Consider the following 27,893-nt stretch of genomic DNA (forward strand, 5'->3'; position numbering starts at 1 on the left):
AAATTAGGGTAAATCCTAATAATTTTATTTCCATCCTAATAACTTAATAATTTTAAAATAAATTAGGGTAAATTCTAATAATTTTTTTTCCATCCTCGAAACTTAATTAATTTAAAATAAATTAGGATAAATTCTAATAAATTTCATAGCAATCAGAAAATTCTTTTCTGTGAAATTCAATGACTCAACATCAGCACAACGAATATTTCCAAAGCACAAGGTCCATTTAACCCCCGTCTAATCGCACTGGAGTCTCCAATGGGGCACCATAAAACGGGACCCACGTTTCTCGACAGGAAGCACCGACGAGAGTTCCTAGATTTTGCGGTTTTCGGGACAGAGCCTTCCGAAGTCCCTCGCAAAGGCAACTTCTCTGCCTGTTACCACCCCGTCTCTATGCAAACGAACGTGTCTGTGCGCACAAACTGTCGCACAATGGCCGACATATCTTCGGACGACTTTCACCCGAAACTTTGTGTCATAAACTCGGACGTTACGAGGTTTAAAAACTTCTCAGACGACAGGGATCTTGAATTCGCCACGCGAAAAATGTCCCCTTCTCATCCCCGTGAAACATTCCCTCTGGGTAGCCTGTGAAATGAGCTGCGAGTCCAATTCGATAACCCTTAATTTATTCATTATACCGTTAAACAATCACATTTTTTATACATCTTTGCGAGCAGCCTACGTCTTTCAACTCGATCCGAGAAAATCGACACCGCGGGCCCGCTTTAAGGAGATCATGGAGGCAAAGAAAACTGTACAGAGCAGAACGTCACATCGCATAGCTCGCGCTGCGGAATTAAATCCGATTCAGTTGCGAGTACGGCGTGATTTCACTGGGGACCACCACCTGGAACAGAAAATTCCAAACATAAGGCACACGCGTGGAGCAATCGATGCCCAGCACGAAACTGTACGAACTACAATGCACGTGGGATTTAGCCAATCACTGGTAAAATATAGAGAAACGGAGCATGTCTGTGAAATACGAAACGCCTGCATTTGTATAAATTCTTAAATCGACAGTGTCGACAATTTTCAAGTAAAATAACAGCCAATTCAGATGTGACCTAATTCTAAACCAGTTCCAGTACAACGTAATCTACATCTACTTTTACCCACTTCAATCATTAAAGCCAAGTAAAGCCGGGAATCCACCGGGAAGCTAAGCTAAGCTATGCTATGCGATGCTATGTTTGAACGTAGCTTTTGGTGGAAACGGTTCCATAAGAATGTATTGAAGCTAATTTTTTTTTAAAACGTAGCATTGAATAGGTAACAAGGGGAGGACACCATGTGGTGGACATCGATTTTGATGAGCCTTGGCACGGTGGATCTATGTCGAAAATAAGTAAATAGGTTTTCGAGCGTTTCTACTAATGGGCCTTAATAATAGAGATATTTACATGTAAATTATTAATAATTTCATAGTGGCCGTGGGGTTTTAGTGGGTAAAAATCCCACAACTACCCTGGCGCCCGCGAGGAATTCCCTTCTGGAAGCGTCAGGGTGTCTTTTGATGATATCTTGACGTTAAAATTTTTTTTTTTATAAATTCTTTTTTTTATAAATTCTTTTTTTTTTTAACTGGGGGAAATCTGCAAAAGGCACCCCGACTCCTCCAGAGGGGAATCCCCATTGGCGCCAGGGTAGTTGTGGGATTCTTACCCACTAAAACCCCACGGCCACTATGAAATTTTTAATAATTTACATGTAAATATCTCTATTATTATCTCGGACACCTATTTACTTATTTTCGACATAGATCCATCGTGCCAAGGCTCGTCAAAATCGATGTCTACCACATGGTGTCCTCCCCTTGTAAGCTATGCTATGCTACGTTTTAAAAAAATTAGCTTCAATACATTCTTATGGAACCGTTTCAACCAAAAGCTACGTTCAAACTACCCTGGGGCCACTGGGGATTCCCCTCTGGAGGAGTCGGGGTGCCATTTGAAGATTTCCCCCAATTAAAAAAAAAAAGAATTTATAAAAAAAAGAATTTATAAAAAGAAATAATTTATAAAAAAAAAATTTGTTAACGTCAAGCATAGCATAGCTTAGCTTAGCTTCCCGATGGATTCCCGGCTTAACACACCGCTCGTGTAATTGCTATGAAAAAGGAACAGCGATCGAAGACACTTAAGTAACAAAATGGATGATAACAATCTGCACATAAAATATATAAAAAAAACCCTCGAGTCGAGTGATAAATGTTTACAGCGAATATCCCTAATCCGAAAATTTGGATTTTAATGAAACCTCGTTTTGGGGTATGCAGGGAGCAATTTGCTTTTCTATAGAAATTTACTCTGCAGGGGTGAAATCAACCCTTAATGTAATCGCGTTTTTTTTTAAATTAGCCGGTGATTACGAAAGTGCTGTGAGTCATTTGTTTTTTGTTTCGAGATATTGAGACTGTTCCGTTTGGGAGTATTAAAAAATATTTTTCTATTATCGAACAAAATGTTTCTCAACGTATATGCTATTCTAATGTCAAACTTATCTATCATTGTAAAATTTTACGAGTATGTAACTTGTACGGAAATTTGCTTTTGAAACCTTTCAATGTCTCCGAAATTCCGAAAGTGCTCGAACGTGGTTTTTCGATTTTCACAACTTAATAAATTCAAACATTTTTTCGAACAAAAGCAACTTTTATTTTCAAATACTTTGCCACTAACAATTTACCATTTTTGGTAATGTATTCTTCACCACTATTTCTCTTAATTTCTCTCATATTGTCAGCATAATTAAGTATATTTCGCGTTTTCTTTCCATGACCCATATCTAAGGTCAATACAAAAATATATAATTATTTCCTTTCTGACAAATTACTTGCACCACTATCGAAATGGACGTGAAACTGTCGCGGCTCATTATGAAAGTGACATTATCATGTCATGACTCACTTGCTGGTTATTTTGCAGTAATTCTTTATTAATATTGAAATATAGATCAATACACTATAAAATAAAAGGAATCTCAATTTTTGGGGTTTTTCGACTTACGCGACTTTCATAATCACCGGCACAAATATACTTTGTAACGTTGCGAGATAGAACAAAACTTTAAATACAACAATTGTTCAGTTGTTTATGACCTGTTACACTCAGGGCCGGATTAAGAGCTTTAGAGGCCCTAAGCACTGAAATGACTTTGAGGCCCCCTTGTACAGGGTGATCACTTCAACGAAATGTACAATTTCTTAGGTATTTCCGATAATTTGACTAAACAGTGTTTTTAAGGGGGTGCACGGGTATTTCGGGGTCAAAAAATTGAAAAAAAATCGGTAGTTTATGATAATAAAATTGAAACAAAAGTATTTTTAAGGGGGTGCACGGGTATTTCGGGATCAAAAAATTGAAAAAAATCGGTAGTTTATGATAATTACAAAAAACACCCCCTTAAAAACACTGTTTAGTCAAATTATCGGAAATACCTAAGAAATTGTACATTTCGTTGAAGTGATCACCCCGTATGCCACAAGTCTTAGAAGGATTTTAAAAAAGATTTCATTGAAAAATTCGAAAAGTTGCGGGAGTTACAACGTAAAAAGTAACAGATGGCGGTAAACGCGCCACAGCAGGCTTCGAAGCCGTTTTTCTCAAATCTATGTTTCTCAAGACGGTGAACATCGTACCTCGAGAACGGATCGATATTCTTTGCTGAAATTTTAACCGAACCTACAAAACACTTTTCTCCACAATGTGGAACTCACTCAATAAGATCGCATAACTTTAACAACATTTAAGAAAACATTTATCACAGATTATCAATAAAATCCTTCAAAGTGGATATTTGTTGTATAACTCCGTGAATTTTTATTAAACTTTTTCGACCGAGTTCCACATCGTGGAGAAGAGTGTTTTGTAAGTTCAGTTAAAATTTCAACTAAAAATATTAATCCGTTCTCGACTTACGACGTTCACAGTTTTAACGCGTGCATTGCGCAGCGCCCACTTTGACGCTTTGTAATTCCTTTAATTTTTAATATTTTTCAGGTTTCCTGGTCTTAAAATACGCGTTATATCCAGAATAAAGTGTTGCAAAACGTGCAAATGGAATGAATTATTAGTCGTCCTTCAATCCAACCCACAAGGAACCGTTCATTTTAGCCTTCCAACACCCGTGTACCCCCTTAACGAAAAGTAGATTTTAAAATTCAGAAAATTTCTATGGCGCCTCCGTTTCTCCAGATACTCTAAGCACGTGCTTAATTTGCTTACTGGTTAGCCCAGAATTGATTACACTATTAAACTGAAAATAACATGGAAAGGATTCCGTTTGGAAAATTAAAGGAAAACAATCTTGAACAGGGTAGGAAGTGTGACTATATTCGAAATACCAGTGAATCCTTCAATTTACCTGTAAGTGGTTCGACACACCGTAGTAAGGGAATACTCCGCCAAGGATGTAGCGGTAGTAGCCGTTGTGCCTGATACGATATTCACCCTGTTTGACGTCCTCTGGGACTTGCCACGTAATGGTCACTTGACTCGACCCCAGCACCACGGACGTTCGTTTCCATTCGAATCTGTATCGACGACACCAACGACATTGGTATCATTACACGTCCCCGTCACCTTCACACTAACTGATCGATATTTCGCCGCAACCCATATTAACAGCCCTCGCGGAAACTTCCCGCGAAAACTTACCCCCTCCGCCAAGTAAAGAAATTGGAGCATCCCAGTTTCGTTCCATGGATATATTCAAATACTTCCGTAATTGGATAGGGTAGATGCGCCATTTGTGGCCACTTTAAGGGGTTATGCCTACCTGCAAAGTCTGAAAACGCAAGTATATTCGGGATTTTTTTTCTTCGATTTGAAGACTTTTTTTTAAATTAACGGTAGTATATTCGAAGGTATATGTTTTAAAGTTCTTGTAGTTTTTTTTGCAATGCGATAACTAAATAAATAATGGAATTATAAGCGATCTCCCGACAGCGCTTTTTTTATTACGGTGATCACTATAGCTACGACCTGGTTCATCAGAAATAAAAAATTCGACCAAATTTAGTCAGTATATTAGATTAGCTTGTCCTTAATCGTGGGTTTTTCATTTCCGTTGGGTAGTTGTTATTTTACAGATGGAAAAGGATGAAACATGAGCGCGATTCTGTGGTGAAAATCGATACTTTTGCTAAGAGAAGTTGCCATTTTGTAGCAAATTAATATCTTGGGATAATACACGATTAAGGACAAGATAATCCAATATACTAACTAAATTCCCGCGAATTTTTTATTTCAGATGAACCAGGTCAGAATTAGAATGTTCACCGCAAACTACTGACAAGAAAAATCGCTGCCGAGAGATTGCTAATATTTTTTTTTATTTATGTATATTTTCCATCGCAAAAATTACCACAAGTAGTTTAACATGTACACTTTCAAATACATAAAGGTTTATTTAAAAAAAAAGTCTTCGAGTGTTTTAAAAAAAATCCCGAAAATACTTGTGTTTTCAGACCTTGCTGGTAGGCATAACCCCTTAAGGGGAGGTTCTGGTCTAGAGCCCAAAAAAATAGGTGATATTTAGGAATTAATTAAAGGAAAACTACTACATATAATTTCATTGGACTTTTTGCATTGTATTAAGGATGTCTTAAGCTATAGAAATATATTTTTTGTTTTATAATAAATCATTGCAGACAGCCTTGGGGAGTCGTTAAAGTCAAGGCGTCAAAAAATTGATCCAAATCGGTGGGACCTATATCTCCAAAAGTTATTATCCGATTCGACTGAAACCTTGTTTATTTTGAAGATTATTCTTTTGGCTAGGGGGGAACTAAAAAAATTACAAAAATTACATTTTTTTAGAAAATAATGACACTTGAAGTTTGAAATCACTTTTTCCCTATAGTTTCCATCCTTTCAACGCCTTAGAAAATTATAAATTTTCAAATTTTTGTATTTTTTCTGGTATCTGCCCTAGCCAGAAGTATACTCTTCAAAATAAAAAAAGTTTCAGTCGAATCGGATAATAACTTTTGAAGATACAGGTCCCACCGTTTTGAGAACACTGTTTCGAGAAAAACGTATTTGAAGTTTTACATGAGCGCCGGAGTGGACGGTTGTTGCCCATGCATTTGCCGCTACTCAAATGCCTATAACTTCGGGAATTTTACGAATTTCAACAAATCCTTTTAAACACGTTTTCCTAAAAGATTGAACATTCGAAAAATGAAATAAAAAAAAATCGACATTTTGACCAGAACCTCCCCTTAAGGTATTGTACCAGTTTCGGCCGCTTCTTAAAATATATAATACTAGCTGACCCATTACCCGGTTTCACCCGGCAATTATTTATGATGTTCGAAAAATAAAAAAGCCTAAACAAGAAAAATAAATAGCCTATAATGTAATCTAGGACGTATGTAATGTACATTAAAAATTTCAAAGTAATTCGTTCAGCCGCTTGGGCGTGAAAGAACGACAAACAAACAGCAACGTTTCACTTTTATATATAGGTAAGGATTTTCCCGTGTAAGCAATAAATGTAACCTCATATTTCTGGCGGTATACTAAGCAAAATATTTACGATTTGAAATTCTCCACATAATAACGATCCGCGAGCAATTTAAAAATAAAATAATTATGCACGTGGCCAAAAACAGTACAATGGCCACAAACGGCACACCTACCCTAGATTTCACGACGTTAATCTGAATTGCAAGTAGACTGGAAAGCTTCGCGTGCTTAGGGCTACTATTATTATAATTATTTTTACTTGGTCTCCCAGCTGGCATCGGTGGCTTCGGGAACCCACACCTCGTCGTCCGTCAGTCTCTCGACCGTCAGGAACGTGTTCTCCGTCATCAAGTTGTTACGCGGGTGGCCAGAAATCTGCGAAAGGAAAATGGGAAAATGGTACGAAATTAGGCGAAGGCGAATCCTCGAATGAATATTCATGGCCACGGAGCGGGTTCCACCGCTTCAAAGATTCTACGGTTGTGCTCGAACACAGGGTGGTTCAACGTACCGAAACGAATCGCTTTGCCCCTTTCTTCGAAGCCGGAAAATAAAATTGCCCCTCGCAGTCGCGTTCTGTTAAAAGCGGAGGCACAGGGTCGCAGAAGAGCGAGCGTTTAATTCAAAATCATCCCCCACTTTGGTGGCAAGAATGCGTCCTCGGGAGTACTAGAACTTGGGGGGTTGCATTCATCGAAGCAGGATTGAAAATTAATTCCACCGTCGGGGAGCGGATTTGTCCTTGGGCGTTTATCGCGCCAACAGTGCATTTCCATTACGTCGCTGGATGTTTAGAAACTGCCATGTTACGAATAGAAATCGCCCGTTTTGCAGCGGGTGACGATCAATGGGGCGCCGACTATTGAAACGCTGCTCCCGAGATGGAATTCCGAGGGTTGCATAACCCTGCGAGAGACCCTACCCGCGTTCGATTTTCGGATGTCTCCCTTAACACTTTGAGCGGGGTAAGGGTTTAAACAATGCCCCGTGGCAATCGGCCAGGCTTTACCAAAATGGTCGCTTTTATCGAGAAAGTTTCGTTTATCTCGCTTCGGGCAATCGTTCGGAGACTCTACGACCATACTTTCATTGTTTCGCAGAAACTATCGAGGTGGAAGCAAGCTAAAGGACCGCGCGCACGAAGCAAATCCCTCGGCGTGGAAACACGCCGACGCCGGAGGGGGTGTTAGGGCCTTTATACGTCGCGTTGGCGAGGTCATGGACGCGCTTTCGTGTTCGGAATCCGATAAGCTCAGCCGTGTTGGGTTAAAATGAAGGCCACCGTCGGACGTTCAATTTGCGTGAAAACAGATCAGCGGAAGTGTGATTGGGCGTAGGGGTCTGAAGGATCAATTGAAGGTCGGGCGAACACCGTTTAGGCTGTCATTTTTGGGGGTTGCAATGACATGATTTTGTCTACGAAATTTTAGCAATTAGCTTTGAGGAGTCAGTCAGTCAGTCAGGACTTCTTTGTTATATATATATTAATAATATAGATAGGGTAGTTGCCCCAATTACTGCCAGTGCCCCTATTACTACCACTTTATTTATTTTACTTAATAAAAACGCAACGTATGAAGAATGGTGTACAAAAAATATTATTATTAAGTTGGGACTGTTCTTACTATTATTAATATTATTGTTGTACACTATTCTTTATGTTACATTTTTAATAAGCGAAATAAATAAAGTGGCAGTAATAGGGACACCTAGATAGATTTGTCTTACACTTGTCGAGATCGTGAGAGGGTGAAAGTTTGAATCTTCTAAAGTAAACTGGTAATCCCTTTCGTCGATACTTAAAAAAATTTTAATCAATAGAAACTATTAACTGGCAAGGGAACATCGCGAGGCCCGAACTCACCAAGTGGAACGCAACTTTGTGGGTTTTTAGAGCGACTCAAAACAAGACCAACGGTGTGTTTCGTTTGGGCCCTATCGCCTAGGGCTGAAAACTAACCTCAAAGTCGAATTGGCACTTCCACTTTTTCCCGTATAACTCTCAAAGTACAACAGAGTGAAAAAAATATTTCAAACAAAAGTTTAATGGTGCAATAAACGCTACAAACTTGCGTTAACAAAATTTAGAAAAGAGTTTTTTTCGTCAGTTATATATTTTTTTTTAACTCTTTTCAAAATTTTTTTAACGGAAGTGTGTAGCGCATATTGCACCATTAAACTTTTGTTTGGAATATTTTTTTCTGTCTGTTGTACTTTGAGAGTTATACGCGAAAAAGTGGAAGCGCCAATTTGACTTTGAGGTTAGTTTTCACCACCTTAAAGCACGACAGGGCCCAAATGAAACACACCGTTGTTCTTATTTTGAGTCACTCTAAAAACCCACAAAGTTGGATTCCAATCGGTGAGTCCGGGTTCGCGGTGTTCCCTTGTGAGTAGTCAAAGGTTTTCGGTTCCAAAATGGCGGATGAGTGTATTGTGTCCTTGAAGACCCGACAATATCTAATTATTTATCCAGGGAATATTAATTGCAATCGGATGCTCTGTTGCACTTACAAAAACAGCAGTGACGATATCGCCAGGCGAGGCGACTTTCTGAGGCTGCTTGATGCAGTCCCCGAAATTTTGGCCCCATTTTGGCGTGTCGTAGAGCACAGGAGGCACAAAGGTGAGCAGATTCTTTTTCCTGAGATCTGGAGGGCTCGGGCCTGGGGGCACGTTCTTTTTCTGAAACAATACGAAACTCATTGTCGCTGCAAGGCCTTCTATTATAACAACGCGGGTTTCCATAAATGCAACCACTGTTCCTGAGAAGTTTCTGTTAAAGGGAAATCGTACCATTACTTCTAGCCCACAAGAACTATACTATTATTATTAATAAAAAATATATGAAAAAAAGTTTTATGTCAAACGATGTTACTAAAAATGCACTGAAAGCTAAAAAATAATTATTTTTTTTGTACTATTTCGATGGTGATATGTGACTTTAAATAAAATCATACAAACTCTGTGATTATCCTTTTTCTTTACAATTGATTTGAATAATTTTACAGGATAATCGCAGAGTTTGGATGATTTTATTTAAAGTCACGTATCACCATTGAAATTATAGTACAAGAACTAATTATTTTTTAGTTTTCATTTTTAGTAAATTTGTTTAACTTAAAATTTTTTATGTTTTTATTTTCTAGTTTTTAGTGTTTGTGGATATTTTTATTTTTCTTATATTTTTTTTCTAGTTTTTAGTGTCTGTGGTTTGTATTTTTTTATATATTTTTCTAGTTTCAAGATTTTTGATTTTTTATGCATTCCTTTTTATATTTTTTATTTTTACTCTTTAAAAAAAATGTACTGTCACCCAAAATACACATGCCTGCAAAGTTTCAAGACAATTGGATTAGTGAAAGTGGATGAAAATTGAGTTACCAGATTTGAACTATACACCAAACAAACCTACAGAGGATCGAAGCTAACAATAAGTAAAATCATTTAAAAATGACATCTTATTCAAATACATCAGAATTACTTGAAAAAATAACATTTGTACCTCCCGTAATGTGTTTAAAAAATATTTTTTGGAAATACTGAAATATTTAAAAAAAGAAGCCTAATTACACAAATACATATGTGTGGGATCAAGAACCACCTTAAAAGGGAGTCCGGAATGTAAGACCCCGGAGGATCGACTTCGGTGGAGTTGGTTAGGCGGCTGCCCAGTACGCAGGGGATCCGCAAGATCGCGTGTTCGAATCCCGGTGCCGGGGGAGGTATTTTTTTCCGTGGCTCCCGAACACAGGAATTACGAAACCTAATCCTACATATGTATAACGGAGAAAAATCCTTTATACTCACAAGAATAGCAGCTGTCACGAGTTCCTGATATATTTTCAAGTATATGCTGAGCGTGTATGGTCCGAAAATCGTCGACGCGCCTTCGTACCTCTGAATCTGCGAAATGGGCAATTTACAGACCGTAAGTGATACATAAACTTCCCACAAATTATACTCGAGGAATTTGAAGGAGTCGAGGACAGGCGGCGCTGATGTTAATAATTTCCAAAAGGCAGAGAACGACTGGAATCCGCGGCGAGTAAGAACATAAAGAGTAATCTACGATCTACCTGATATTCCTCCGGCGTGGCGATGTAACTGGTGTAAGTGTTACAAAGACCGGCGACTATAACGGACGTTTCGTCGTCGGGCACGTCATTCATGACCGTTTTGATAGCCTCTCGCAATCTTCTTCCGGACATTGTTGTGAACTCCCCAGGTACGCCAGCGATCACAACGTTCCCGATCACAGCCACCTGCGTCGACACAGTCCTCGGCTGCCATTCGTATGGCAGGTGCATCTGAAACCCACCCAGATACTCCCGTTGGAACAATGTGACTCCGAAAGAATCCCACAAGATTCTCGTGCTCACAAGGAATGTTCTGCAACTTCGGATATCCAAAGAAATTGTGGGATTTCGTATTTTCGTGGATATCTGCGAAACCGTAAAAGATATAAAAAAAAAGTTTAAATCAAAGTTTCATGGTTTATGATATCCTACAAGATGGCGATAAAGAATTTTTTTGAAAAATTAATTTTTTCAAAATTTATCCCCACCGCTCTTTTTTTCGAAAATTCTTTGGCACCATATGGTAGGATATCGAAAATTATAAAACTTTGAAATGAACTCTTTTTCGATATCTTTTACGGTTTCGCAGATACTCACGATAATATGAAAACTTATAATTTCTTTTAGGGGGTGTTTCCACCCCCAGGACCGTTTCATTGTAGAAACAGAAAATGCTTACGTAGTTAGCATCGATTGATCTACGTTTCTGCAAAGTTTCAAATTTTTTTGAATTTTCGAGTTGCCGAACATCCCTTGATTGAAGTGGTAGGCGAGGGGTGCAACTTACGCGGCCAGTGGCAAGCAAAATCGGCTTAGCGCCGTGGCATTTGACATCGTCACTCGTCGGAGTCGCTAATAAGTTTCTAACAGCGTTCCACAGGGGATTCGCCGTGGTCGTGCCTTGCTCGAACGGGAACGCACCAGGCCCATCGGTCGTTCCCGCGGCGAAACTGTAGCCCATCGCGGGCACACAGCCGCGAACCTGTTACATCGTAAGGAAGATCGATGAAGGGCAGTTCAAGTGGCACAAAATACTGGAAAAGGACTCTTAACATCGGGCGACCACCTCTATTGGAAAAGTTTTGTCTAAAGCGTAGAAAGCGGACACTTTACTTGGTTTTGCTCAAAGCTAACCTTCTGGGACTCAAAATAAGGTTACAGTTGTAATTTTTTACTTAAACAGAGTTCTGAATGAAAAAATCAGGATTGTTTTGGGGTACGGCTTTCGTCTACAACCTGTACAGGTTGCCCTATCAAAATGTAGTACTTTGGTAGAGACTGGTTCGAACAGAATGAGACAAGATTTAAGTAAATATTACCATGTATTACAAAATAAGCAAAATGAAAGCAAAAGGTGGTACAAAATGGGGAATTTACATGGATTTACGTTACGATAAATGATATAAAGTTCCGACTGTGGTGTATAGAATTATTTTACAGTCAGATTGACACAAGGGACGGATACGGGTTAAGCTCGAGGTAAAGTGCGACTTGTAATCATTTGCCCGGCCACCAGAGATACGTCCATCAAAGTAACGCGAATAAAAGAATCTTGATTACCGTTTCAGTCGTCCGCGTGGTCTCGTTGTAGTACTCGGCCGCCTGGTTCGGCATGTCCACGTAGCGATGCGCCACGAGAAGGGGGCCGATCACTTCCTTGGCGTTCCCATCCTGCCAGAGCCTCTGCAATCGCCATGCAACGGAACGGGAATGTAGAATCGTGATGCAGCGGGATACAGCGTAACAACGCGCGTGTATACGCGGGACGGCCACGCACGAAACGCGTCCGCCACGCTCGGCTAGAAACCGTTCCTCCGTGTTTCAGCTTTATGATGCTAATACCTCCTCTCGAAACCCTGGCGGGGCCATCGCCGACCGCGTCACGGTTCGAGAGCATGCAAATGTATGGTAATTATCGTGCTCTTGCGTCCGCGATTGTTCAGGGAAAGTGAATTTCGAGGGGGATGTTAGAAATATTAAGGGGTTATGCCTAGTCAGGCGGTCGAAAAGAGGCGAATATTTGTGAATTTTTTTTGAAGAAGCGGAAGCGTATATTTTTACAGAACTTTTTGCGTTTAAAAGAGCAACATTTAAAGAATATTTGGTAATTTTTTCGTAGAAAAATATTTACGTTTATAATAAAATAAAATGCGACATCCAAGAAGCATTTTTAAAAATTTGGTTTTGCGGTGAGCATTGCCATTCAGAACCAGATTATCTAAAATCAAAAAACAAAAAAGATTTCGTTAGTATATTAATGTATCCTCAGGTTGACGGGGAGAATTTTCCGAAATATTAAGTTAAAACAAAATGGCAGCTATTTAAAGTTGAAATCCTGATTTTTTCCTGCAAAAATTACGCGAAAAATCAGGATTTCAACTTTAAATAGCTGCCATTTTGTTTTAATTTAATATTTCGGAAAATTCTCTCCGTCAACCTGAGGATACATTAATATACTAATGCAATCTTTTTTGTTTTTTGATTTTAGATAATCTGGTTCCGAATGGCAATGCTCACCGCAAAACCAAATTTTTAAAAATGCTTCTTGGATGTCGCATTTTATTTTATTATAAACGTAAATATTTTTCTACGAAAAAATTACCAAATTATCTTTAAATGTTGCTCTTTTAAACGCAAAAAGTTCTGTAAAAATATACGCTTCCGCTTCTTCAAAAAAAATTCACAAACATTCGCCTCTTTTCGACCGTCTGACTAGGCATAACCCCTTAAGAAGCGCTCGGCTAATTTCGCCCTCCCCATCGTCGACCGCTTTCGGGACGATATTCGAGCGAAGTTGCAAACTCTCGGACAGCGGCGGAGCTGGGGGTGGGTCACCGAGTTCGACTTTCGAGTCTCCGAATGGAAATCTGCGAAAGATGAACACGACTTCGAGGTTCAGACTTCGTTTTTAGTTTTCCATTCGTCTGACCAAGAAGGTTTCCAAGGTTTAGTTTGACCTTGGAAAATGTCGAGTCCCCTTCGGTTACCCAATGGCATCGCAGAACCGCGAAAGTGCGAGATTTCGGTTCAAGTTTCAGAAGTTTAAGGCACCCTCTGGAAGATCCTCATGTACGTGCTCGGTGTCGCTGGTTTTATCACGGGCAGCGAGAGATGAATTGGGATTTCAGGGATATAGTCTCTTTCGCGATGAAATGAGGTGGGGATGATTCGTGAGTAAGTATACCTACGTGAAGAATGTCCAATGTTTCCGTCAGTGCCCTCGTTTTTTTTAGAGAAACCATCTCGAAATGCTACCAATAAACTTCAAGCTTAATTTTATCCAAAACAGTATCGCCCTCGAAAATAAGTGACTGCATAATCTTCGTTCATTTTTGACTCCAGAATACCTATTGCTTTCGGTTCGGTTCTATCAAAAGGGACACCGCAATTGGGGTTTTTATAAAAATCGACTTTTGAAGAAAAAAACGGATTCGAATTCTTACAAAAATTAAAAATAATTAAAACAGTAAAAAATGTTTATACTTATTTCAAAATTATTCAGTTCATTTAATATATATGGAATTACAAAAATATAACAAAATAAAAATACCCCATACAAAAACAGTTAAAAAATTGAAAAAAAATAAAATTTGTTCAAAATATAAATTACAAATCTTTCTCATAAAGATTAATTTTAGAGTAAAATTTTACTGCAATTTGCTTGTGCCCGAAGCGATTTAAAGTCAAAATGTTAACGTTTTTAATTAAATAATTAATTCATTTTTACATATCGCTCATTTCCTGCAATAACGACGCAACTAAAAATTTGCAGTTTTTGAATTGTTAGTACAGAAGAAGCGGTTGTTGTCTAACAAAACTTTTGAACCCGTCTCCTCAAAAATGGTGAATTTTTAGTTATATCGTTGTTGCAGTAAATCAGCGTTATTACCTAATTATAAAAAATGGTTTTCGAATTTTACAAATTCATCCCCCCAAAAAACAGTTTCTAAAGGTTTTTGTCGGTTGCCAAACCCCATCCGCAATTTCACACATCGCGTATTTTACATAAGTTTCCTCGCAGCGAAAGCCTTAGTCGCCTTCGGTGTATTTAAACTTGTACATCTAGCAATTAAAGCAGAAAGTGTTTGTGTGTGTGTCTGTCGCGTAAAAACTTTCGAACGGTACCCAAACTCTGGGGTGACGAAATGTGCCTCAGCTCATCATGCCTAGCTAATCCAGATGAATGTGACTATCTTCACAATATTTTTTTTTAAATCAGAATTTAAATTTTGGGCGAAGCCGAGTAGTAAAGCTAAATAGTAATTGAATAAGCGCGATGCTGCTACCCTATTTCCTCCTTCGCACAGGTAAAAATCTTGAAGCTTCCTCGACTCGTATTCTCCAACGCGGAGGAATTTCGAATAGCTAGTTGTCTTTCCCTGTTAACCGGTTAATAAAACTACCTTGGTCCAGTGTTCTTGACCGCGCTCACGTAATCTAGGACCCGTTCGTGTGGCCTCGCGAGCACTGGCACGTTTCTACGTGCGCGACCGAGGGAAAGTGTCGGGAGGTAGGGTTGCGTGTGCACGAAGATGAAGATCTCCGGCGGTAAACGACGCAGCGTGCAATGAAGCCGAGGGATACAGTCGCTTCAACTCGCAGAGGGTGAAACGGCGATAAAACACGAGGGTTGAAGGTTGAGTAGAAGGGTTTAGGGCAGGGGTGGCGAAACTATGGCACGCACGAAAATTTTGCTGGCACGTCAATGATATCATTAAAATCTGTATATTAATCTAAAATAATTATTAGATATACTAAAATACTTTTGGCCAGCTTTTACTATACAGTATACGACAATGTGTATGTCAAGGTATGAAATTCTATGTTGTTTTTTAAACTTGTCTCAAAAAAATGTAGCAATGATTAATTTTCTATTAATTTTTTCCCCTATTAAAAACTGCCCGTAGATCAGCAATTTGATAAAATATTTTGTATAAATTTTTGGCACGTGCAGATAAAAAGGTTTGCCACCCCAGGTTTAGGGTAATCGTAGGGACGTGGAAGGGGTGGAAAGTGTGATCTTAGAGGGGAGAAGGAGACAGTGGTGCTAGACAGCGAGCGACACAGTAGTATAAAATTAAATTAGGCTGGCACAGGGGATGGCGCCTGGATACGGTTACAAAACGATTCGTCTGTGATAATAATTGATTGCTGGAACGTTGACGTCAGGTTAAATATTATTGTTGAAGGCTTTTACCACCGTATCTTTTATTCTAATTTTATTTTAAATCTTCATTCACAGTCAGGATTTTTCTTTTAAGTTAATGGACATTCCTTGGCTGCATGTTGTCGGTTCACTTTTGGGGTCTGACCCTAAAGCTGAACTTGCAACGAAGGAAGGGGATCAATCAATTCGCTCGGTACAGGGGAAGCTTATAAATTCATGAATACCTCCGAGGCGAGCGTCAAAATACCGATAATTGATCGAGATACTTCAGAAACAGTGGGGCAAGATTAATTTAGGCTGTTAACGAAATAATACGTTCGGCCTTCGAGTTCTGCACCGAGGAATTCGGAGTTAATTAAATTTGGGCTGCGGGTATCGCATCGATTCTTAGTGATAAGAAGCATCGAATGGGCGGTTTTCTGATGCTATTCAGTTGAGAGATGCATTGTTCTCATCATCTATACCATTATATAAAAATCTTCGTGCCATGTACGTTTGAAAGCGCAAAACTCAAAAACTACTGAACCGATTTCGATGAACCATATGCCAGAAGAATCTTTGTTTTAGTGGGCCTGCTATAGGCTATAGAATAGTTCCAATATCCATGCGCAGAGGGCCCTACACTTACTCTTCAAATGAAACGTTAAATTAAATGAGAACGGAAAGTCTAATTTATACCGCAGCGAAGCACGGGTATTTTGCTAAATAATTCTATTGCATCTAAATGTTTAACAAGATAGTGGCATAAGCCAGATTTAATCTTATACTATAAAACAGAAAGTTTGTATCTTTATGTGTTTGTCTGTCGCCTAAAAACTTTCGAATGGTAGACGAAAGTGGGGTGACGAAATGTACCTCAGCTCATTATGCCTGGCTAATCCAGATTAATGTGACTATTTTCACACAAAAAACAGAATCTCATCGAAGATTTCACGAGAAATTACAGAGGCAGGCCAAATAATTATACTCAAAACATTTTCGTCAATTTTTGGGATCATGTTAATACGATTAAAAAAAATCTTAAATTGGCAACGAAATGTTCTGGAAGGAAACTTTCTTAGCTTTCCAAAACACTCATGAAAATTTGTCTACGATCATGAGTTCGCAAGTTATAGGTGTTCAAAATCAAAAGTACCTTTTTTGCTTTGATCGCGAATGACTAGGTCAATAAAAATTATACAGCAAAACCAAAAAAAAAACGAAATTAAAGAGTAATGTTTGCCCTATAAGAGAGCTCCGTTATATTTACCGGAAAATTTTTTTGGGCCCGTGCATACGTTCAAACTAGGCAAACATTTCTGAAACTTCATTTCCTACACTTCATCTTGAAAAAACAGTTTCAGAATGGATGAAAAAAAATTGAGTCCTTGATTAAAAAATTAGAAACTTCCAGCGTTAAAATTAGGGCTCTTACTATTTCTCGGATTTACGGATATCCGAGTCTTGAGCATTCGAGTCTTGAGCATCCGAGTCTTGAGCGTCCGAGTCTTGAGCGTCCGAGTCTTGAGCATTCGAGTCTTGAGCATTCGAGTCTTGAGCATTTGAGTCTTGAGCATTCGAGTATTGAGCGTTCGAGTCTTGAGCATTCGAGTCTTGAGCGTCCGAGTCTTAAGCGTTCGAGTCTTGAGCGTCCGAGTCTTGAGTATCCGAGTCTTGAGCATTCGAGTCTTGAGCATTCGAGTTTTGAGCGTCCGAGTCTTGAGCATCCGAGTCTTGAGCATTCGAGTCTTGAGCATTCGAGTCTTGAGCGTCTGAGTCTTGAGCATTCGAGTCTTGAGCGTCCGAGTCTTGAGCGTCCGAGTCTTGAGCGTTCGAGTCTTGAGCGTCCGAGTCTTGAGCGTCCGAGTCTCGAGCATTCGAGTCTTGAACGTCCGAGTCTTGAGCGTCCGAGTCTTGAGCATTCGAGTCTTGAGTATCCGAGTACGTTTTAACTTAAAATGCGTTTTTAAATATTCTTCGCCCAGATACAGCCATTCCGTCGCTTAAACCTTACAAAATCTTAAACCTTTTTGTTTGAGTATAATAATTTGGCCACCCACTGTAACTCTACCTTGATTCTAACCAGAACCTAAGGCACTCTAGAAGCCACGTAATAAGCATCCCATATTAATTTAAAATTGATCTCAACTATTTAGAGACTTCTATAGCCTCCTTAATAAAATTGTTATTACCGAGCAAGCACCCTTTTCCATCATTGAATGAAACTGAATCGTCATCGTGCCTGGAGCTGTGCCTACTCGACTCAGCACGCTGCATGGAGATCAGGCATAACGGTAAATGGTTCAATGTCGATCGACGGAAGGATTAAATCATTCCGCCAGCAATAACTGTAACGCGTGTGAACGTAGAAACGCGTCTGCTCCCACTTCATTACGGATGCACATAATTAACAGCAACCTTATGACGAAAACGCAATCAGGAGGCCCTGCGTACTTCGGCGGTTGCTGTAACAAGATTGCCCACCGGATGTCTAGGATCGGAAATAATCGTGCGTGACTAACAATAAAATTATTCATTTGGAACGTGCCTCCGTCGTTCATTATTAATTCGGTGGTTCTCGAACGCGAAATTTATCGGCAACCGCTGCAATTATTGACCAACCGCATCGTCGAAATTAAATTGAAATTCCAAATTCCATTACGGCCCCTCTCCGCCCTCGAAAATATACACGCGCTTAATCTGCAATTTGTGCGCCGCGTTTCTACGTAATCAACGAGACTAAATCAAATATCAGTACTTTTCACTGATGTCATCCATTGAATATCGAATAATGCGGAATATAAGTCCCCCCGTTTAGAGTCCTGAAAAGTTAGTCCCGGGCAACAGGTACCGGGCTCGAGGCCTTTCGCTCTCGCGGGACGTGTGAGAACCTCTTGGCGCGGCGTGATTCACGAGGTTTTTAGAAAAAAAGGAAGGCTGCTCGAGGAAGAAACGACTATGTCCTTGCGATCCACGAGAGTGAATCGTGCCTCGTGATTCGCCGAGTCCGAAGGGTGTGGCGTTTTCTGGGAAGAATCGTGGAAGCAACCTGCGATCCAACCTCGGCTCGGTTGCACTTTCCCACTAGACACCGGATCGACTATCTATCGACACGGTGCTTTCCATCGGCTGTATCGCGTGACATCGGGCTGGTACATGGTGCAAGCAACGCGTCATGTTCTTCCATTTGCCGCAGTGCCACTTTTTGATGTCTGAATACCGCGCTACATTTTTCCCTGGTTTAGAAACTTATAACGTGGAGGTGGGTGAGGTTTCGATTAGCTTCACCTTTTGACGCTTATAATAACTGGGAGTTACTCAAGAATTTTCAGGAAAATCGAGTTCAAAGTTTCACCTTTTTGGGGCATAATTTTTAGTAATTCTTGGGCTGATAAGGGAAGATCCTGAACCCAGAAATTCAAAAAATTTTGAAACTTCGTGAATATGTAGGGGATTTCCTCCTGATTACAACGCAATTTTTGTTTGCTGCCAAAATTCACTCGAAGGGAGTGAAATTCACCCCTGAAAATTCGGCTATTTTCCGATTTTGTGTTATAACTCGCGAACTGTAAGAGATGGAAAAAAAGTTTCAAGACACAAGTTACTTCTTTTAATTAAATCTAACATTTGGTGAACAAAATTTTTTACAGTTCACGAGTTATAACACATAATCGGAAAATAACCGGATTTTCAGGGGTCAATTACACCCCCCTTAGAGTGAATTTGGGCAGCAAACAAAAATTGCGTTGTAATCAGGAGGAAATTCCCTACATATTCCCAAAGTTTCAGAATTTTTTGAATTTCCGGGTTCGGGATCTTCCCTTGTGAATTGGGCTGTCACCCTTTCGGGTTTTCTTAGACTCAATGGGTTACATAGATGTGTTACTTATCAATGTTACTATATGTACCAAACCAAAAGACGTTTTTTTTTTCAAATTTGACACCCAGTTCAATTCCTCGATATCCAATCTTTCAGGAATCTGCAGGAGCCCTACCAATTGTGTCTATATTAGCCATAGCAATTTTCTCTAGCTGTGAAGGAATTCGCAGCAAAGTGAAAAATCAAATGGACCCTAAAATACAAGTGCCAATATCTCCTTTGTACACCAGCACACTCGACATCTAAATTTGAATCCTCCTTCGCCTATATTTCTGCTCACTATTATAATTCCCTTCCACTTGATATTCGAGGGCTAAATTCGTTTCCTGATTTTAAATGTAAAGCTCAACGATATATATTTGTACAGCATTCCTAAGTTAAAAAAGACCCATTTTTTGGTTAACCCTTCGTTGACACACATCTTTTTCCGACCAATTTTGACATACCTGGGTGGCTCACACCCAGAGCAATTATTCAATGACTGCCATTCTCATCTAAAGAATTCAATCGTTATGAAAAAAATCATGGGTCATTTTCAAGGTCTCTAGAATGTATTCCAATAGATTGTTTATTGAATTTTAATAAAAAATTTTGTGTAAAATTTCTAGATTACCATATATCGAAGAAAACGAAGAAAATGATAAAAAAAATTGTGAGCTTAACAAATTCCAATATTAGGCGCTAAAAATATACAGAGTTGTTATTCAGATATAATATTTTCAGAAAAAATAATAGTTCATATGTCTGCTTTGGAAAGGTATTTATTTTGCATACATAAGCTACAGAGTGTCAAAATCAGCTTATGTGTGGCTTGCACCCAGAGTGTCAACGAAGGGTTAAAATTCACCAAATCTTTCAATTCTAAAATCAAGACCCAAAGGTTTACAGAAATATTAGCAAAGACATACACCTCTACAAGAAAATTGGCTGGGGTGCGATGCACCCCGTGTGACCACGAAGGGTTAATATTAATTAATCAGTCACCGATCAGAAACATTTGTGCATGAAAACAGGAGTAAACTCGTGACCCTTCAACACTGTGTTAAACCACACACTTACCCTTACTCTTCGTCTTTCGGTGTTACAGATCTGGCAGCCTCCAGTTTCCCAATTTCCCACCCCAATATCCCCGAATCTTCTTCAACAGGCATTAATTCATAACAAAACGCCGGGGCGCCTAGATCCCGCGACGTGCACGACGTTAACCGACGGGATTTTCATTGCGCGGAAGCAGAATCGTGTCCCGCGCGATTCGAGATAAGCCGCATAATGAGGCGAGATAGTACGGCGATTGCAAAGTCCTGCCTCAACAGAGACGTGGGAACAGGAACGTGTAAACACGTGGATCACCGTGCAGCCTGGGCTCGTTCCATTTTTTCCCTCCCCCCACCCCTCCGCACCTCCGCCGTTGACTTTTCGTGCGCGCACACGCCTCCCCTTTGGTTCCCTGTGCTCCCTCCGCGCCGACAACGCCCCTGAGTGCTGATCGACCCTTGCACAAGCGGCGCGATGTTCTGTCTTCGTGGGACCAAATTGCCGGCAATTAAACGCAACCGCTCGATCCCCGGGGGGATTCACGGCCTGACGCTGCGCTTGGGCTGCTCAGAGGCGTCGAAATTTCAAGCCGAGAGATCGCCGAATGAAATAACGGGGGATTCAAGCGGGGACGTGTCTGAACTAAAAATGGCACTCTTGGTCGTCACTGAGGATTCTTACTTTCATGGATCTCGTTTCCCTTCTCTGTTCTCCACTGTTCCGACTTCCCAAGGGCGGATCCAGAGGGGGGCGATAGGGGCGATCGCGCCCCCTCCCCAAGAGTAATAAAAGAAAAATATTACGACACTGTGTACTATTCTGTATAAATAATTAATGTGAATGTAATTAGTTAGGTTATAGTAGCAGCTAGTGATATTAAAATATAAATTACAAGGGAATTTTAAATCTTGTAAAGGAAGATTAAAAAATGTACTTATGTACTTTTACATATTTCGCCCCCTCCAAAAAAGACTCCTGAATCCGCCACTGTGACGTGAAAGTCAGTGGAGATGAAACGCGAGTCTGCTGAACGTAATTGCAGGGGTGGACTGTTGAGTTACTTTTCATTTTTTTAATTTTTATTCCGTGGGTACGCGGATTCGTAGCTTTAATAGGATTGCGTATTTTTGCGAAAGGAATGATTTCCTTTATGACGGGCCTATTAGAGGGGGCCAAAGGAGGAAGCAATCTTTGTAGCTTCCAGAACGTCAACTTCCCTTTAGCTAGCGGAACCAACCGACTGGCAACAGTCGAATTCAGGGGTTCCAGCCAGTGAATCAGCCGGATGTTGCCGGAATCGCTAATCCTGGCTGACCATGGGACTGCTCGTAAATTCGGCGTTGCAAAATCGGATTATTGGAGTAAGCTACCCGGCGTGGCGGCCCCGCTGCGACGCAATTCGCGCAACTATGGCCCCCTTTCGCCATCCTTTCGCTTGCGTAACTCTTCAATTATCTTTTAATTAGATGCGAGAGGAACGTGCGTAACAATGTCCACTTTCCAGACTTTAGAAACCGGCGGTTTCGATCGCAGATGAAAGCTGTTATGATTCCTCGGTTGGTCGACCGTAACGGTAAGGGCAGCGCGCAAGGTTCGTTGGTGTCATTCGGAGCTCCAAAGGGGATGCTCTTAAATTGAGAGGGAACAACGGGGTAAATGCAAGAAACTTAGAGGTATCTTCGGAATTTTATTAAAAGGAAACTACTTAATTCAAGCTTTTTGAAATATTCGGGATTTTTTATTGGATATTTAAGTTACATGATTTTTTTTTATTAAATTTATTTAAAGCAGATTTATAAATTTTTGTGTGAGTTTTTTTGTTATTAGTTATTTATATGATTGGCAGTTTTCCGACGAAACAGTGCTTCGAAAATCCAAAAAACCTAAAAAAGGTTTTAGAAACTATATGCGCATGGCTATCATACGACGGGTGGGATTTTGAAAATTGCAAGGTATAACAAAATGGCGAAGGTAATTTTCTAACCAAATTTCACAATTTTCTACGCAGGTTCGCCATTTTGTTATTTTTCAAAATTTTCCAAATCCCTTCCGTCGCGCCATACCCATGCGCATATACTTTCCAAGACTTTTTGGTTTTTTGATTTTAGAAGAACCGTTTCGCCGGAAACGGTGAACGAGGCTTTTTGTAGCGCTAAGTTACTGATCCTGCACAGCTTATAAACAGTGGCTGATTTAAAAAAAAAGGCCCAGGTGGGAAACGTTCCGAGGGGCCCACTTTTGGGGAAAATGAGGAGTTAATTTACTAAAACGGGGTAAGTGTACAGAAAACTATAGAAAAAAATATACTAATTTTATCCAAATAAAATCGTAATATTTTTAAGGCAGGGGCCCTAGGGGGTCTTATGAGCAGGGAAAGCCGTTCCCCATTTTTCGGGAAAATAAAGCGGTAGTTTACTGAAAAACGGGCTCAGTGTAATAATACAGAAAAAATATAGTTTGGATAAAATCAATTTTTTTTTAAGAATGGGGCCTTGGGGGGCTGGGGCCCAGGTGGCAACTGCTCATCAGCCGCCCTGTTAATTCCGCCGCGGCTTATAAATCTGTTTTAAATAAATTTCAGAAAAAATATTCGTGTAACTTAAATATCCAATTAGAAGTCCTGAAAGACTCAAAAAGGTTAATTAAGTAGTTTGCTTTTAATAAATTTCCAAAAATACCTTTACTTTTCGGGCTCTACCCTGTTGCCCACTACCCCCTGCAATTTTGGCGATTTCTTACCCTCTTCCTCCCCCAGTACAAGAATTCGTAAGATTTTATATTCCAACACCCTCCACCCCTCCCTCCTTTACGTAATATTTTTCACATTTTTCAATAATTAAATTTTTTTTAAAAGGTCATTATAATTTTATTCATTTAACTCGATTTCGTGTTTGCGATGAACCATCGTTTTCTAGGCTACACATATTGAAAATTAAGTTAAAAAAAATATTATGTAAGACGCTAACCCTCCCCCCCTTTGTAAGAAAACGTAAGAAATTCTCCACCCTCAAAAAGCCTTACATAATTTAAAGCCGACCCCAAATAGGAAATCCGTTTGAAAGCTTTGTAAGTTATCCACTAATTGTAAGATTAATTCCAAGCATATATCTGTGATTGAGTTCAAGAAGAGTGAACTGAGTAAAAATTGACGCATTCGGCTAATTGTTATCACAAATCTTCTAAAAACTTAACTCAAAACAGAACTAACTTTTGGACTCACTCACGAATATGTAAATTTTCTTAATCGTCACTTATTTCCACGATAAAACTCAATTCCCTCGAGCAGTTTCGATGAATGCGCCTTAGTATCTCGCGTGATGTGTGCTAACCAAATGCAAGAAGGAGAAAATAAGTCAAGAGCTCAAGAGTCTTCCTCCATACGCGGCACATTACCATGACAATCGGGGCCGGTGCTTCATTTCGTTCGAATCGGGTGCATCAGAAAGCAGCGGTGGTGCGAAAAGAGCGAAATAAGCGGGAAAAGGCAGCTTCCTTCTGAGTTACGACACGGTTATTCAACCGAACAAGTTTCACTCTCCGTCTGCCACGGAGCGCCGCGCGTGAAATCCAAATGCGCTCCGGCTTAGCTATTCCAAGTTTCGTTTCTACTGCTCCAGAATGACAAGTGCATATGCTCTTGGCCGCTGCTTGCTGCCCGTCGCATCAGGAAGACACTTCTGCCTTTGCTCTTCGTTCCTCGCCCCTCCGCGCTACGTAACGCGAAGTAGCGACTTCTAATCGCGTCGATCTTCTTCCATTCCTGCCCCATGAGCCTCTGCTCAGCAGTGTCGAATATTTCCTGCTTCTGCTCCATTTCTAAGCTTCTCCACTGAGGGTGCAGCTCACTTTGAACAACACTTTGAGCTTCTTTGGGTACAGTACATTCGACTCACGAATCGACTACGGTGGTGGTCCAAAATTAGTTTAAATTTCATGTTTTAACACGTCTGCAGAAGTAACTTAATACTAACAGGGGAAAACCGCGAATTCGTACTGTGGCCCGATGGGAAGAAGACGCTTGGAATGTCACAGGGGCAAGAGGGGCTCTTCGCTCGCATTGGCTCCCCCCACCCGTGTCCCGTTTGCTTGCTTTGGATTCGTCGACGTTGTCGCGCCGGCCAATAGGGACATACTACTCGGACCTGATATTGGGACCCTAGAGTTTCTCGACCGACTTCTTTCCATCGGGGCACAGTACTCACCGATTGGAACACAAACTTGTGGGTTTATACAGCGAGTCGAGACGAGAACAACGGTATGTTTTATTCGCGCAAAATCGCCTTTTAAGGTTGTTAAAGGACCTGTCTTCAAAATAGTACCAAGTTGATGAAAATTTGTGTGATTGTTCTTTTTAATCTTCCTGATCTGGTCTAACAAATTTAAACGAATTCAGTGAACGGTTGCTAAGTTATAACGATTTTAATTTTCACTGATTTTAGACGTACCCTTAAGGCTGATCCAGATGCGTTCAGTAATTTAGTAATTTACCATTGTTTTACTAAACTACTCGACTAAATTTTAGTGTCCACACATGGTAAATTAATAAGTTACTCGCTACTCGACTGAATCACTGGACTTTTCTGCACCAGCCTTTATGGAACGAGACCATCTTGGCAGACAAAACAGCTGAAACGATGTTGAAGAAATGGTACCAATGTTTTCAATTTTTTTGTACTTGTGGTATATGGATAGATGAAAATATCTGCCGAGTTCCAATTGTTTTCACTGCACCGTTTCAAAGAAATAAATTATAACTTGAGAAAATTGTGAATTCAGGGCATTTCCACTATCAACATTTTAGCAAATCAAGCTTGAAAAAACATTTGTAAAGTGAAAAATATATTTCTAGGAGTAAGAATAAGACTCCAACTGTCATTCGAGTTCCTTACATCTGGATTTATTATGCGTAAGACGTAGATATTCAAGTATTTCAGATTTCATATACTTTTGTCTAATACTGTACGTCCAATGCATCCTTAAGGGTGTGAAAACTAACCTCAAAGTTAAATAGGCACTTTCTCAAAATTCAAACAAAAGTCTAATCGTATAATAATGCGCTGCAAAATTGCTTGAACTAAATTTTGAAAAGAGTTAAAAAAAATACCAGGCGAAAAACCCTTTTTCCAAAATTTAAAAATAAGTTTTCAGATCTGAATAGTTGATCTTATTTCTCTTAGCATTTACAACTGAAAAGAGTATTACTTCAGAGAGCGCACCGTCTCGAGGAACGAGTAGGAAATAGTAGGGTGGAAGAAACGAGAGCAAATTGCGGTTCCGTGTGGGGCAAAAGGGGCCCCACGCGAGCAAGGCCCAGCTCAGGCAAACGGTACGTGTGTCGGGGTGTGCCAAGGATACGCTAAGGCATGTCTTCCCCACGTTTTGCAGACAGAGTTCTCACACGATTGTATTGAAATGCCGCTCGTAAACAATGAGTTGCGTCACGAGGGACCGATTGACAGAGGCGCGACAGGAGGAGGGCAACTGAGGTATATACGTGCGACTAGGAACCTTCGAAAGGTAGCTTCACTGATAAGGAAACAGATGTGCTTGCAGGTATTGAGGATACCATCCTAAAAAGTTGAGAGCAAAAACGGACTAACCCACATTTTTTGCGAAATTGGGTCAGTAGCAATAATGTATTCCAATAGGCTGTACTAATCATATAAAATAGGGAAAATATTTTTTTCAATGTGGGTTAGTCCGTTCGGCCTCTCAATGCCTCAACTCATCCGCCAGGAAATCTGTTAAACACTTTCTTATGCAGTGTTTCGCGCTACTAGGTCCCTGCACACTTCCACTGGCGTCGGCGTGTTTCCACGCCGAGGGACTTAGATCCTGCGCGCCGTTTTGGAAAGTATTCTCCAAGAGTTAAGGGGGTACACCATCTTGTAGACCTAACAGAAGGGGTGAATTTAATATTTGTTTTCATAGATAATTTTTCAGCGAAATATCGGGATCCTTTTAGGATGTTAGGTAACATTTTATTTTCATTTTCATACATTATTTATTACTTAAAGTTTTAAAGGGGCGGAGTTTTACAACACTGTCCACTGGCATGTCTTATCAGCTGGCCCTAAGCACCAGAAGCGATTGGAACATAAAAAATAAACAATTATTATTTCAACTTTAAGAAAACTGTAGCGTACGATTTTTCTCATATTGTACTTTTTTGAAGTTTTATAATTCTCCAAAGTTGTCCTTCCCAGTGAGAAAAAAAAGTTTCGGGGGAAGGGGGGAGTCAGGTAGCATCTTACGTAATATTTTTAACCTAATTTTCAATAAATACAAATTTTATCATAAATGTTCCAGAAAGGTAGATTTAGTTTAATTTTCCCGAAACCGAGTTAAATGAATTAAGTGAACCTTTAAAATAATTTGATTAACTGAAAAAATTGAATGTAAGAAATATAACGTATGGAGGGGGTTGGAATGTCAAATCTTACGAATTCTTATACTGGGGGAGGGGATAAGAATTCGCCAAAATTACCCTTACGTAATTTAAGGGTGGTCCCCAATCTATTTCTCTTTAAGTTGACATAAGAATCTTTTATTCTTCATGTTCCCGTCGCTCTTGGTGCTGGGGGCCAGCTGACAAGACATGGCGGTAGCCAATGTTATATAACTCCACCATTTTAAAACTCTAATTTATGAAAATAAAGTTAAAATGTTGCCTGACATCTCCCAAAAAATCTCGATATTTCAGTGAAAAATTACCCGAGGAAAAAAAATTTAAAAATACCCAGTCTTTTAGGCCTGCAACATGGCTAACCTCTTAAAGCTTCAAGGTGCATTTTCAAAAATCTAGCGGCGCTCATTGTTAACAGCAAAAATATCACTTTACCTCTCGCACCCCCTTAACACTGATTGCCACCCGCCACTTTGTCCTGGCTCGCGACACGCCGCTCGAGAATGGTCAAAAACACCACTGTAAACCGGAAGTCCTTGGGCCATTCACTATTCAGCCCACTGCGGAGCGAAGTTTCCATAGAAAGCCTGGAAGTTGCAAGCGGACGGGGCAGATATTATTCTGCGGCGGAAATTGGCGACGACCAGGAGGTACGCCCTATCGTGGGAGTGTGTCAGCCGTTTTCCGTGATCGTTCCTTCTGCCATTTCGACCGCGCCAGCCATACTAAATAGCGTCGCGACGACGGGCGGCAAACGGACGCGCGGAAATCGTGCCGGAGCGTTAGCGTGGCTAGCGCGGTGCCTGCCCGCTTCGGCATTACGGTCACGAACCAACCTTTCACGGTTTCACGGCTGTTAGAATCGTAA

The 27,893-nt window shown here is 40.1% G+C and overlaps 1 protein-coding gene across 4 annotated transcripts in view; it reads right to left on the reverse strand.

The window, feature by feature from the left end:
• Nucleotides 1-615: 615 nt before the first annotated feature.
• The window catches only part of Cdase (neutral ceramidase), a 64,693-nt gene continuing 37,415 nt past the window's right edge, over nucleotides 616-27,893 (reverse strand). For all 4 annotated transcript variants that reach the window (XM_076825407.1, XM_076825408.1, XM_076825409.1 and 1 more), the window contains 8 exons: nucleotides 12,119-12,241; nucleotides 11,346-11,540; nucleotides 10,559-10,789; nucleotides 10,290-10,385; nucleotides 8,994-9,164; nucleotides 6,739-6,854; nucleotides 4,372-4,540; nucleotides 616-853 (listed from right to left, as the gene is read on the reverse strand). In XM_076825407.1, the coding sequence (XP_076681522.1) occupies nucleotides 803-853; nucleotides 4,372-4,540; nucleotides 6,739-6,854; nucleotides 8,994-9,164; nucleotides 10,290-10,385; nucleotides 10,559-10,789; nucleotides 11,346-11,540; nucleotides 12,119-12,241 (1,152 nt within the window). In that variant the 3' untranslated portion in view covers nucleotides 616-802. The remainder of the gene's footprint in view (nucleotides 854-4,371; nucleotides 4,541-6,738; nucleotides 6,855-8,993; nucleotides 9,165-10,289; nucleotides 10,386-10,558; nucleotides 10,790-11,345; nucleotides 11,541-12,118; nucleotides 12,242-27,893) is intronic.

Source organism: Andrena cerasifolii, chromosome 13 (genome assembly GCF_050908995.1).
Source record: "Andrena cerasifolii isolate SP2316 chromosome 13, iyAndCera1_principal, whole genome shotgun sequence".
NCBI classification, from domain to species: domain Eukaryota; kingdom Metazoa; phylum Arthropoda; class Insecta; order Hymenoptera; family Andrenidae; genus Andrena; species Andrena cerasifolii.